Source organism: Cephus cinctus, unplaced genomic scaffold (assembly GCF_000341935.2).
Source record: "Cephus cinctus unplaced genomic scaffold, Ccin1 Ccin1_scaffold0191, whole genome shotgun sequence".
NCBI lineage: Eukaryota > Metazoa > Arthropoda > Insecta > Hymenoptera > Cephidae > Cephus > Cephus cinctus.
The window spans coordinates 682,076-696,629 of NW_014332912.1; the positions used below are offsets into that span (position 1 = coordinate 682,076).

General features: G+C 38.0%; 1 protein-coding gene across 1 annotated transcript in view; it reads left to right on the plus strand.

Moving 5' to 3' along the window:
- Window positions 1-208: 208 nt before the first annotated feature.
- The window catches only part of LOC107264794 (ATP-binding cassette sub-family G member 1), a 28,697-nt gene continuing 14,351 nt past the window's right edge, over window positions 209-14,554 (plus strand). Inside the window, exons 1-10 of the mRNA XM_015733444.2 lie at window positions 209-472; window positions 4,361-4,715; window positions 9,185-9,302; window positions 10,711-10,906; window positions 11,562-11,709; window positions 11,799-12,038; window positions 12,927-13,043; window positions 13,197-13,457; window positions 13,562-13,818; window positions 13,924-14,261. Coding sequence (XP_015588930.2) covers window positions 4,484-4,715; window positions 9,185-9,302; window positions 10,711-10,906; window positions 11,562-11,709; window positions 11,799-12,038; window positions 12,927-13,043; window positions 13,197-13,457; window positions 13,562-13,818; window positions 13,924-14,261 — 1,907 coding nt within the window. The 5' untranslated portion in view covers window positions 209-472; window positions 4,361-4,483. The remainder of the gene's footprint in view (window positions 473-4,360; window positions 4,716-9,184; window positions 9,303-10,710; window positions 10,907-11,561; window positions 11,710-11,798; window positions 12,039-12,926; window positions 13,044-13,196; window positions 13,458-13,561; window positions 13,819-13,923; window positions 14,262-14,554) is intronic.

Genomic DNA, 14,554 nt, shown 5'->3' on the forward strand with positions numbered 1-14,554 from the left:
CTATCTAGATACTTAGATGTTTAGATAATTAGATCCTTTTACGCTCCACACAACTCATTTGACATTACGTGATGGATCAAGTGGGAGAGTACGTGTCTCCTGTCTGTATACATTAGAACAAAACACATGTGAATATAAGCGCAGTGCGACGTACGTGACGCAGCGTCGAAACGCCCAACTAACCGAACCAAACGAAACGGAACGAAACGAGGGGAACATGCGCCGACCGACGGTCTCGACCCTGGCGTAAAACGTTCTTGATTCCGTCAGTCAGTTCAGTCTTGTTCGGGACTTCGGTCATAACGGTGCTCCTCTTGGATGCTACGGTTTAAGATCACAAATTGAGTCAGTTGAGTGTCTATTGAGAATTAGTTTTTCTCGTTCCTTGTACATATGCTTGTGAAAAAGTATCACGGGCATCTCGAATTTTGCATAGTTTCGTCTACGTCTGAACTCTTTTGAAACCTTCACAGTAAGTCTTTTATTTTTTTTAAATGTATAACTAGGTCGCCGAACTAATTTTACTGAAATAAGTATACTTGATTGAAATTATATTTACATACCTGCATTGCCAAGGTTGACAATTTTTCCACTTTAAAATAAAACACCATGGATACTAACGACGTGTTTTCATGATGGTATTTTATTTGAGAACTTTTCTTGGGATCAAAGTCTCTCGCAGTCTTTCCTTTTTCTCATTAATTCAATGTAATACGGACATTTGTTTTTGTTGAATTATTTATTGATTTCTACTGTAATGTTTCTTTCTTGATCCAGTGACAGTTTTGTACACTTTCTTCCTAATTGATACTTACGCGTTGGGACTCCGCAAGATATTCTTATTTCATAACCTATGTATCTACTTTCATATTCCTATTGAGTACAGATAGTAATAAAAACGAACTATAATGGATTAATTTTATTTCGGAACTTTCTACAGCTCTACGTAGTTGTCAATCGATTTGTTATTACGACCATTAACTTTCACCACAGAAAAAGTTAGGTCGTCGACCCAATCGAGTAAAACTTTTTGTTCTTTTAACCTTGCCTAAAATTGAAATCGATTAATCGAGATAATTATGCGAACGTTCTTGCGAATCTGTAACAAAAGTATCTCGTATCAACATATATCATTTATCAATCGTTTTATAATGTTTATGTAAATGATTTACTATACATCATTTCATTGTTCTCCTTCGAACGTTGGCATATTTTTCTTCAATTAGACAAATTTTTATCACCAACGACAAAATGGAAATTAATTAACAATTCCTTTGTCCGCGATTCCACCACTACTATTGTGCTTGCGATATATTCGTATCGTTATTGAACCAATAATAATAATAATATTTTATACAAGACATAGAAACTTTTTTGCTTCTACAATAACCTCTTTGTATGATTCCTCATATCACTTTAGCATAAAATTACGATATCGCATGCTGCATACGCTTATGTGATTCGGTAACAAAAAAATTCATAAAGCTCCATACTTTATTAATATATCAATTAATTAATCGCATTAATATGATATATATATATATAATATATATATGAATTTGTAACCTTAATTTATCCCAGCTCTAATTTCACAGCAGGGATTGCGAAAACGAAAATTTTTATCAGTAAAAATTTTACGAAAAATATAATGACATGCATTAATATGAGAGAAACTTTCTAATTACTAAATATTTTCGTAGTTATATAGGCAGGTATAATACGTGTTGTAATTCGAAAAATTGAAATCAAAATTACATATGTTCTATCAGCTTGCTCAGAATGTTAGTAGTCTCTCTGGGTCATACGTCTAATCTTCAAGGTGCTTTTCAATTCTGTAACACGTGCGATGGTGTAATAGCCAACTAAATTAAACGTACACGATGTATATTCCTCAAGGGTAATACGCTATTAGTAGATCAGCAAGTCTCCTGATTCATACAGAAAACAACCATCGGGCCGTAGTACCACATGAGAAAATCTAACATAATTTCAAACGTACCACTAGTGCGTCTTCTATTATTAGCTAGCGTCTACAGGGCGTTCGCTAGTGACAAAGGAAGTCAATTACCGAGTCTAAATCTAGCTCGTAGCCACCTACCGGAAGTACTGATGAGTCCTATAAAAATTCCTACACATCTCAACGACTTCGTTATAAAAGGCTTTGCGCGGTAAATTTGAAATGGGCTTTAGAACCAACTCGTTACTTATTACCCTTGAAGTACTGACGTGGGGTCCGGTGATACCCCAGACGCGTTTATCCCTTATATGTACAAAATTAACAACGTGATCACTTCAAGGTTAAGTATAAATAAAATTCTGAAATTAGCGCCCTTTCCTTTTCTCGTGTAAACTTTTCCGAAAAAGACTCGGGAATATAATTACTCGAAAATACGATCTCGAATATTATTATTTCGAAGACGATAAGGACCCGGTCTACCTGTACGGATTGTACGATTTGATATATTTGATTAAGTTTATCGCACGAGTTTGCGGAACCTGCTTATCGTAAAAGTTTTACTCGATAAGTTCGATGCATGTCATTTAATTGCAAATGATAACAACAGTTGCTCATAAGAAACGTCGAAAATCATCTGGTTTCAGGTCTTTTAGCCACGATTTTTTTATATATATACTTGTGTATACATATATATATATATATATATATATATATATATATATATCAGTCACTTGAAGAAAAAACTTTCATTATCCAATCAGGTGTTAAAAATTTCCCAAAAGAATCTACATAAGCAATGTACGATTAACGTACGCTTGGTTATCGAAAGTAATTGTTTAATAATGAGAATAGGAAAAATTTATTCGAGACAATGTGAATTTAAGGCAGGTCGCTTTCCAGTATATCCATAACCTTATTCGATAAGAAAAATATATGATGTCAAGTCCAGGATTGCCTTATGCGTCTCTCGACGTTTTTTTTTGTCTCATCGATCACGACCCAACTAAAGTCATTGCGCGTCTTGTGCATTGCTGCTGGTAAAGAGTAGCAGGGAACTTCAATACTCTTGATGATGCGGTTACGAAGTTATCTTGCAAGATTAAGATAATACGATGAACTTGAACTTTGACATAATTATGGAGAAACGCGTTACTATCGTCGCGCAGAGTTTATTTATTAGTTTTCGTTGATTGAACTCGCGCGGCTGAATAGTTGGTACTTGTTATTCCCGATAAGTTAAGCTTTTGATTTATTCGGCCCGTTTTTTTTCAAAATCGTGAAAAACATATATTCCCTATAGCATATATCATTTGCGCGACATGTTGCATCTATATACGTATATAACGGGTGACTCGGTCGCACTCGCTGGAATTCATTTTTCCGAGACCGCCAGAGGGCGCTAGAAATTAAAAAAAAAAAATTCGGCAGCTCCAATCGGGAATCGAACCCCATACCCTCGGACTGCCACAAACCGTGATGAGGCCTTGTGATAAGAGAGTCGTGACGTTGTGGATATTAACACCGTAGACGATATACTCCAGTTTCCTTATGGCTATTTAAGTTGTGTGGTGTGACTGAAAATTATTTTTTTTTTTTTCATTGGGAGATACAGTCTAGCCATGTTTTTTTTTTTAAGGTTAGAGGTTGGTATCTTGCCATTCAAATTTCTATCGTATTGTCTTCGACGACTAGGACGTAAATTTGGAAATTCACCGGGAACAATTTATTTAACTGTCTTCGGTAACGAGCGGACTGTGTGGAAAGTTCGATCCTTCACGGTAAACTTACAGAGCGACTAGTTGGTAGACGGACGAGGCACGTGAGTTTTGTTGCTTTTTATTTTTCTATACTATTCACGGAAACCGAAATAGCCGTAAATCTAGGCGCATGCCCTCGCCGCGTCGTTTACTGCGTGGAACGTGTACACGAAAATTACATTGGTACCTCCAATATCCATTGTGGAGTGCATGCATTGCATTTGCTTGGTACGTTACGTTATGATCGAACTGATAAACACAGAGGGGAATAAAAAAACTGACGATTCTAAATGCCGAAGGTTTTTGCAATTTGAACGTGCGCAGTCGTTTGTTACTATGAGAAAAAAATAATTGACACAACAAAAAAGTTGATATTCATTGGCTGATTGGAGAAATAATTCATGCTGGATGTAATAATTGGCAAATTACTGAAGGTTATTGTTAACGATAACGCGTCATGTGCTTCTGACAGATGGGTTATATAAAATTCGTAAAAATTGTTTTTAATGCTGCATACCTATATCTGTATATACATATGAACGTTTAGCTTATAGTCTTGCTGGATGGAAATTGTAAGAGCCCGTCATTGTGTATTGTGCTATGACAATTGTAATATATTTTTTAAAAAAATTTCTCTTTGTTACAGGCAACACCCGACAAACGTATCTCGGTCATGTGTTCTGGCCGATAAAGGATTGATAAGGAGGACGAATATTTTTGGAAGTGACAATTAAAGTTGACGACGGGGGGTCGCGAGGAATTCGGAAAAATGACAAACGGCGGAAGTGCGGCGCAGTGCTCGCCGTCCCGTGCGTCTCTGAGTTGTTGCCAGGTCGACAACACCAGTAACGACGACGTGCACGAGGATATGTGCGTGCCCAGGAAGAACAATTACCTCCTGCAGGAGAAGCACTCCTTTCCAAAAAGACCTGAAGTCGATCTGAGCTTTCACCATGTTCGGTATCGCGTTCGCAGATGGAATATTCGTAAACTGGTTCCTGGTAAGTATATGACTATTTACAAAATTGTACGTTCACTTCGTTTAGATACGAGCTTTGCATACAGCGTAGACGCTTTTACTCGGAACAATGGATAATTATTAATATATTACATAAGCTTGGAGTAATTGATTGAAAATTTACGTGAAAATAATACGATAATCGTCTTTAAAGATTAATCGGTTATAGACGTTCGTGTATAGAAGATCGTATAATCGGTTGGTCATTAACGATCATTAAAAGGGATCGGTCGTCGGAGTTAATAATTTACATAATTTTCATGAGCGACAGCTTAATTTCAATATGCGATTCTTGATCATTCGCATCGGCATGGATAATCGTCGGGAACTCAAGAAATTCTGACAGGATAACATTACCGACTGAGTTTCATTACTCGTGACGTACGTTCGTCGCTCGATCCCAAGAAGCAAGCTGGCAATCAGCGATGCAATCGTTAATCAGTGGCGTTGGAAAATTTATTCAATTATACTCCAGCAAAATTTGTTATTCAACTCGTTTCTTCTATTAAACGAATCTTTGGTAGCTCTGTTACACAAAAATATTTATCCTAAATATGTTTACGCGGTCGACGTATGCTTCCTTACGGAATAACATTGTTCCCTAATGTATTGTCTGCGGACTTGGAAATTTGTGTGAAAAGAATACCTGTAATATCTTCCGTATTAGTCACGATGAGCCTTTACGTGACGTTTGGCCTCTTATCGGTAACGTCGAGTAATCTTATATAGCTCTGTAGACGCTGTTGACGTACATACGTACCCTACCCGATTGGCAAGTGCCGCCATTGTGGCCTCGCGCATGCGCATGCGCGCTGCTCGTACAACGGAATAAGAATTACGCTTCGCGCTTACCCTGATACTAGCATTGCAAACGAATGTATCTCGGTGTGTCTGTGACCAATTTTTCATGATTTAATAATGTATCGTTACTCTCGAATTAACATGGCGTGAGTGAGATTAAGTTTGACACCCAAATTCTGTCTTAAGCTCCGCGTCAAATTTCTGCATCTCGCACGCGTCAGGTTAAGAACACCGCTCGATTCTCCAACCCACGGACATGCAGTTTTAGAACTGATTTAGAGAAGATGTGATAGTAAACAAAAATGTAACACTCGTTCCATGTCACACGAGGCTTCTTTGTTGACGAACAACCAAACCATTAATTATGGCTTCCTACGAATATCAATTGTAGAATAATCTGTCTGCTCGCATCAACGCAGTTGGGCGGTCGATTCGATTTTTGCATATTTACGAACAGACCCCTAGCTCCGCCGTCTGGCTAGACGTTAAGGAAACGTACAGAAAAAATACAAGTTAAAAGTATTCACTTTTTTTTTGACTCGTACAAAGCGTCGTCAGTCAAGTACAGGAATAGTGCCGTAAAATTTTCGTTTTCTTTCTTCCTCTGTTATTGACTTAATCAATGTTATTTAGATCAATGTCAAATTACGTAATATCCGTTGATCCAAGCCCACACCGTCCGATAGCACGTAAAATCTAATTCAATGGCCAATGTATATCAAATGTAGTTTCACGTAGTACCGAGTATACGCGTAACTTCGCATGGCGATAAGGTGGCATGACGTAACTCGCATGAGACTTCCAATAATTATTCAGAGCGATTTGGTCGAATCGGACGCACTGACGACGAACGATTCTAAGAGTACGCCTGCATTTACATTTCGCCGTCGCATCCGTTCGGCCATCTTTGTATTATTCATAGAGCGACAGAGGAAACGGTACAACACGAGAATATCGTACCCTCGTGACATTGCGTGAGAAATGTTATTTCCAATGGCCGCTGACATATTTGAATCCCGCGCCAAGCGACGGTGTCCAGGCGTGTCTGAGCCTGTTATTGACGTCTAGCTAAAAATTGTAATCTTATCCAACTCTTGGATCGCTGACTTTTTCACTGTCGAAATATAACTCTGTGGGGTTAACGATCGACTGTTCGTCGTGCTATTGGATAAATTCATTTATTTTCTGCCATATCACTAATGCAATATATCTTCTCTTTGACAATCGACGCATCGTGTCTCAGGATGGCCTTTTACCTCTTGCTTTTGAGTTCATACGCAAATCGCCGCGTACGTTTGTAAAACTGTGTCACGATGCACGTCCGCCGCTTTTCTTTTCGTCTTTTTCCATCACGTACTGCTCTCTCCGGGTTATGGGTCCATCTGAAAAAATTCAAATTCTCTTGCGGCACGTATCGTTGCTCTGGATGTCCGTACGATAACATGGAAATTTAAATGGACGTAAAAGGAAGGATACGAAAGATTATCGCTCGCGTTTGCATTTAATGTGGATACTGCCTTTTATTCCATTGGGTAACGTTGGCTACCTCAAGCAAGACACGTATAGTGTATAGATCAGATTTATTTGTATTACTTAGACGTATTTTTTGTACATGGAACTATCTTAATCATTAATTCTTGAGGACTGTGCTAAAGTCTACGTGGCTCAGTCTTTTTTTTTTTTTTTTTTTTTTTTTTTTTTTTTTTTTTTTTTTGTAACGTTGGCTACCTCAAGCAAGACACGTATAGTGTATAGATCAGATTTATTTGTATTACTTAGACGTATTTTTTGTACATGGAACTATCTTAATCATTAATTCTTGAGGACTGTGCTAAAGTCTACGTGGCTCAGTTTTTTTTTTTTTTTTTTTTTTTTTTTTAATAATTGGTCACATGAAAGTGAGTCAAATGATGAGTAATGGGTGTACAGTCTGCTCGTTGTATACGTGTGTGTATATTCTTTGTCTATAGAAAAAAAAAACAGTGATATATTCGCAACTGGAAAAGCTTCCAGCTTGGTCTGCCTTGTGCGACGGTGGATTCTCGCTGTTCGATTCAGCGACGAGACGGCTTTTACATCATCGATGACGCTGTTGAATTTTTTTTTCGGCTAGCCGATTGCTCTTATCGCGATTAACGCGGAAGCGCAAGTGAAAATAAATGACGCTCGAGAACATTCCACGAGACGGGATGAAAATTTTTCTTAATCGCGATAGCGATAATTCGTCTGGTCATGAAATGTATATATTTTATATGTGCTAAAGTGCGTCCAGAAAGTTCTCAGTGTGCCTAATCATTATTTGATAACCGATAAAAAAAAATTTACAAGGACACCCGATGATGCATCTTCGTCTCGTCATTGATTTTATGCAACTAGGCAGTTTCACGCTAAACATCATTATTTTTAAATATTCAATACGATTGCAGTAATCGAATTGAAGCAGATTGATAATACGTGTTTCGTTTTATTTCTTCTTCTTCTTTCGGTACGAAAAAATACCAATAAGCGAAATTCGCGATTACGTGAAATTTTCGGGCGATACGAATATCTCGCGAATTTCCTACGTTTTACTTCCTTATCAAAGATTTTGCTTTTATCGCCCGATCACTTGTACGCGATAGATTGATTCGGTTTTTTAACTTTTTTTTTTTACAATATTTTTCAAGTCTACACCGACAAGCACGAATTTCATAAACAGTCGTTCGTGTTGTTCGTCTGGTAGTGCTATTTTTAAAATTAATGTAATAAGCCGTGAGATCATCCAAAAATGTTATTTCGCGTTGTCACAAAAAAAAAATAACTAAATAGATAACATTCGAGAGTAGTTTGCATGATTAAAAGACGGAAATAATTTTTTTGAAGTTTTCGTTGACCTACGATACACCTTGTTTCTTAGCAAAGAAATATTTTTCTTATCGCCACTGTCGCAACATGTCACTTGGCCACATTCGTAACGATCCATAAAAATGATACAATCATGACATATACTATATTATATACATATATAAAGTGGTACGAATCGTCTGCAGGATGGCTTACTTTTTTATTTCATACCAAAACCGTATAGCTTTGCACTACGGGCAAACAAGTAACGTATTCTAACGATTCCGATATTCGTGGCGGGAATTTCTACGAGAGCACGTAGACCCTGGAGAAGATTTATAACTGGAAACTAGCGATGCACTTGCTTCCGCGAGCGTTTTCCGTCGGTATCTCAAAAAGCCGTTTAAGATGCACCAGCGGCCTACACTGCTGCCCCCTTGACTTTTCCGTGTTGCGTAACAGCGATGCATGCTGCGATTGCGTAATCGTAAGACGCTACGAGTTCGCGAAAATTCTCAGCGACATTGAACGCGACTATCGGGTCACCAAAGTGCATTTTCATGCGTCAACATTTACGCAGTCCAGAGATACACGATATTCCAGATGGTTATTGTGACTACAGAATTATTATTGACCTTAAGGATAAATATCCAAAGAACGAAATACACTGTGCAGACTATAAACTATGCTCCCTTTCATCTTGAAATTTCGCAAGGGTAGAAAGCCTGCAAGTTTACCTATTCGCCTATCCACGTGCCCGGCGAATGACGCGGGCAATATTTGCTACGAACGCTAACCTGTAATTTGTCGTATGCGTCTGTTGTGTAGAAACCAGCGAGATTCTGCACGGCGTGAGCGGGGAATTCAGGGCTGGAGAGTTGGCAGCCATCATGGGACCTTCCGGTGCTGGAAAATCGACGCTGCTCAACGTTCTTGCTGGTTACACGTAAGTTTTTCTTACTCTTAGATGCAAGTTTTTTTTTTCTTCTTTCATTGACAACTAGCAAGAGACTTACAGGCACGTTGAGAAATTTATAAACCTTTCGTTATTACGCGAGACTCTCGTGCACTCGTGTAAAATTTCTTTTATGCAAGCAATTTTGTGAACTCGAGAAAAAGCGGATCGGGCCAAGGATATCTTAAATTTATATACAATCTTTATACTCATCTCGTATTACTGCGCGACCCGATTTCACGACGTGCGCAAGATCAATGAAATCTTTTTTTTTTTTTTCGACTGCCTGATAAATCTTAAATTTACAAGCGTCAATGGACCTTCGGTGTCAAATGAAGTTTCGTTATTACGGTATTACCTTTTTTTTTTTCTTGTATCATTTGGAATACTTATAAAGTTGCGTTTTTATTTATTATTCGTAAATTAGTCAACACTGGGTTATTCTCGGTGGTACGAGTTCGGAATGAAAAGCATACATGACTTATCGAATAGCCATAACGATTTGTCACGGGGATTATGCGAAAATGTCTTCTTTTTTTTTTCCTTCGAGCAAACACTGGAAAACCCGAATGATCAACTGTTATGAATGTATTAACTCGGCGATCCGAATCGCATGTAAGAAAAAAGTATTCATTATCATGACAATGGCTGAATGCACTGGCCAGTCACGACAGTAATCACTCTGTGGTTACGATCCAGTTGAAAGTGTTTATTAGACGCAACAGAAAGAACACGTAATCCTGATAATTCCTTCCTTTCCTTATGGCTGACTCCTCCAATGAGGAGATGTGCCAGTAATCCTGATAATTAAACGCACTAAGGACGGAAATCCCACAGACTATAACGAAACGACGAGCAGCGACTCGACGTAACGACGGGGCACCGCCTGGTGGCAAATTTCGTAACTAGAGTGATCGTCACACATAATATAAAATTCAAAACGTGTAACTTCATTTCGATGTTATTTCTTGAATAGTAATCTTAAAAATGTCCATGTCCCGAGAAAGTAATGTCTTATCATTACATGCACAGATACCAGGTATCATTTAAAAACGTCCTTGACTGACTCCGATAAAAAAAATACAGTCTTACTTGTCTGTAACTAAGCAATAAATTGTCCTGGAAACCGAAGAATAATGCCAACCATTGTCATGGAGAAGATTGATAGTGATTAACCGTGACAGACGCCACGTGATCTCCAACGTATTAAAAGTCAAATCAATCTTGTTGTCAATCGCAGAAATTACAGCGTGCAGAACGTAATCGTTGGTCACTGCATGAAATAGTCATTAGCCGTCCAGGATTAGTACTTAAAAAAAATTCTTTTAGCATAAATTTTTTTTTTAATCATTGTCAAGATTAATGAGAAACTAATTGTGACTTTTTTTTTGTTTATTAGCGTTCAAGGTGTTACTGGAGAAATCATGGTGAATGGCAAGACTCGTGTACCGCATAGCGAAAGATGGAGGCGAACTTCGTGCTACATTCAACAAGATTCGTGTTTGAGAGCTCGACTAACTGTAGGGGAAGCCATGAGTATCGCTGCGCATCTTAAACTAGGCTATACCATTAGCTCGGCATTCAAACACACTCAGGTTTGACATTTTTAAATATAAATGATTATGCAACGTGGATTCAGGGTCTTTGATCTCCCATGGCTGAATCAATCTTAAAAATATCAATGCTCAATGGATCCGAGCAACAGTTATATCCTTGGGTTGCATTCGGAGTTGTCAGTATATCTTTATGTAACCATTGAAAGCCGTCGGAATGCAAAATGGCACGACAGGATTTTAGACGGCCAACAGAATATCATTATTAGTCAATCATCGTACAGCATGGACCATATACTACCTAGTCGTGTTTTCATACTGAGAAGTTAAAACTGAATCCACCAATTGCATTGTTCAGCCTTTCTAAATATTATTTATGATTGGGTTAGCTGTGTATGAGACTTTCACTATGAAAGTATAGTCGGCTGTATATGAAATAATTTATTATTTGTTGTCTCCTGTTATTTTCTTATCTGTTATTGCAATTATCGGCTGATACCTTATTGCGTGCAGGGAGAATTTAAAAAAAGTTATTTAGCATTACTATATGCACTCGGTGCACTGGCCCTTATCACGTCGTTCGATAAGCCAACCTTCGCCTAAAAAGATATGATTATAGTTCATAAGCACAGTCGTGTGCCGGTCGTCCTTGATCGAGTTTGCTTAACTTGTACTCACCGTTACCGTTTACCTGCAGGTTCTGGACCTCCTGGAGATGCTTGGATTAAGTCACTGCTACGACACATTGTGCGGTCAGCTATCCGGTGGGCAGAAGAAAAGGCTCGACGTGGCTCTTGAGTTACTGAGCAATCCTTCGGTATTGTTCCTCGATGAGCCAACCACTGGTAATATATAAGAATATGAAAAAAGTGCATTTTTTGTTTGTTTGGTAATGAGACAATATTTTCTAAAAGATTTAATATGCGTGTTACAGGTCTCGATTCGGCCTCGTGCAGTCAGTGTATTCTTTTACTTCAACGATTGGCCAAAGTTGAAAGACGTACTGTAGTGTGCACGATACATCAACCCAGTGCATTGCTGTTTGAGATGTTCGATTCTCTTTATGCAGTTGCCTCTGGTCACTGTATATATAGAGGTCCTGTACAGAACCTTCTGCCACATTTAGCATCTGTAGGAGTACGATGCCCACCTTATCACAATCCTGCTGATTTTCGTGAGTTTATGCAATTTTGTTTTTAATCATTTAGTTATAGATTTTCCTTTTCTTTTTTCCAGCACTGATTTCTTCATGCAGCGAAACGTCTCTTAGTCATTTTGCCGGGGTAGAGTTCGTTAACATTGTTATGGATAAATATACCATCATTTTTATCTGGTTACGGGACTAAGTTCTTAAAGGCTTCTCTGCCTTGGACATGCTCTAGTTATTTACAGTGTCAACTGCCAAGAGACTTGTCAGATTAATACGTTTCACTCAGTAAAGAAACTTACTTTCTTTTCCTGTGTTTTAGTGAAATTCGATTCCTTTTCTATTTCTTGCAGAGCTCGCAGTTTGTTAAATGTACAATAGTCGTGACCGCGTGCGTTAATAACTATTCTAAACTGCTGATAATCAGCATATTAATATGATCATTAATGATGCAATGACTCCTTTCGAATCCGCATTAGTTACTGTAGGTTTAAATTAAAAGTTCAATGATATACGACACTTGCCCTTGAGAGTAATGTAGCGTGCAAGCAGGTATTATTGCTGATAATGTTATTTTCATTTTCCTAAGAATGATTTGATAATATATACTTTGGTTGTAATTTGTCGATAGACATATCGATGACATTAAGTGATATCAAATGGCAGTAATTAATTTAAATGGTGAAATCCTTATTGACAGTACGTAATTTAAATTTTGTACTAAACGAACAGTTATTTGCGTGCTCACTACTTTCATACGATCAATACGATACAATAATGATAAGGAAATGATTATTGTCCCTTACAATTACATATTGCCGTCGAGCATAGGAATTATATATATATATACTTGAAACTTCATAATATATAATGTCTCCTTGTGCATCATCTACAACTAAAATGTTTCATTTGCAGTACTGGAAGTAGCAATCGGTGAATATGAAGTATCAGTGGACAAACTAGCAACTGCTGCTGAAAAAATGTGGGAAGATCAAAAAACTATCATGCCCGCTCCAAAGTCTCAGCTTCAATGTGAGTATAGAATCTATAAGAAATCTGCGTATAAAATTAGGTAACCATCATAGAATCATCATTCGATATTCACGTGTTCTTATTTATCATTGATCAGTAATACTTTGATGACTCATTCAACTGCTATATCGATAACTTACCGACGGTTTTCAGCCAATACCAAGGAACCTCCACCACCAGCAGGCTTCGTTGCACAGTGTTATCTTCTGTACAAGAGACAACTTATGTGCCTGAAGAGAGATTACACACTCTTGGTGGTTCGACTGATGTGTCACTTGATGATCGGCGTGATTTTCGGCTACTTGTACATGGGAAGTGGTTATAGAGCCAACGGTGTTCTAGCCAATTATGCATACTTGTACGGATCTCTATTACTGATTGTCTATACCGGAAAGATGGCTGTGACTCTTGCCTGTAAGTATATTCACGGAATTGATTTAACAGGTTTCCTTCTTACCGACGAAGTAAGCGGCAATAGACTCGATTTCGCTATATCGTTTTCTTCATCTGTCCTACAGTTCCAATAGAAATGCAGATGTTAACGCGGGAACATTTCAATCGGTGGTATCGCCTAGCACCGTATTATATCAGTATGCTGCTCATCGAAATTCCATTCCAAGCAGCGTGCGCTGCTACTTACCTTGCTGTCAGTTATTGGCTAACTGGACAGCCTATAGAAACTCACCGTTTCATCTCTTTCATGGTTGTTAGTATAGCTGCCAGTTTGACCGCACAGGCATGGGGATTCTTCATCGGTGCGACGACTCCTGTCAAGGTAAAGAAAAAATAATCTTAATTAATTTCACAAATAATCTTAACACATTAGCGGTATCGGAGAAGCATAAACGATGCTTATTTAATGTATAATATTTCTTTACAGATTGCAGTATTCGCCGGTCCTATAATAGCTGTACTGTTCTCCGTGTTTGGCTTTTGCATTCGTTACATGGATACGCCAGCCGGGTTCCGTTGGATATTCCATATATCGTACTTTAGGGCTGGCTTCCATAGCCTGCTGTATACGATGTATGGATTTGATAGGAAGGATCTGAAGTGCGACGATTTTTATTGTCATTACAAGAAGCCCACGAAATTTCTTACGGAAATGGAAATCAGTGATACTAACGTTGTCAACAACCTGGTGCTCATAGTTGGTATCGGTGTTCTTATGCATTTACTTACGGCAAGTGCACTCTGGTGTAAACTAAATAGAAGATAGACCGCAAGAAGCTTGTTGACTTAACAAAAAAAAAATAATAATTCTAATAACAATAAGGATGTGATGACGAAATTTTTGTATATTACTTGTATATTAAATCTATGGATGGATGAGTGTATGCGGATTCAAAAGATTCGGATAAAAATCTGAATTTCAAGGATCATCGCGTGAGTGTAAATGTGAAACACATAGCAGCCAATGCTGCGATATTTTTAATATTATTTCACAAGTGGTCACCCATCTTTGTGACGTATTGTTACACAAGCCACATAGAAGGACAGCTATAGATGGG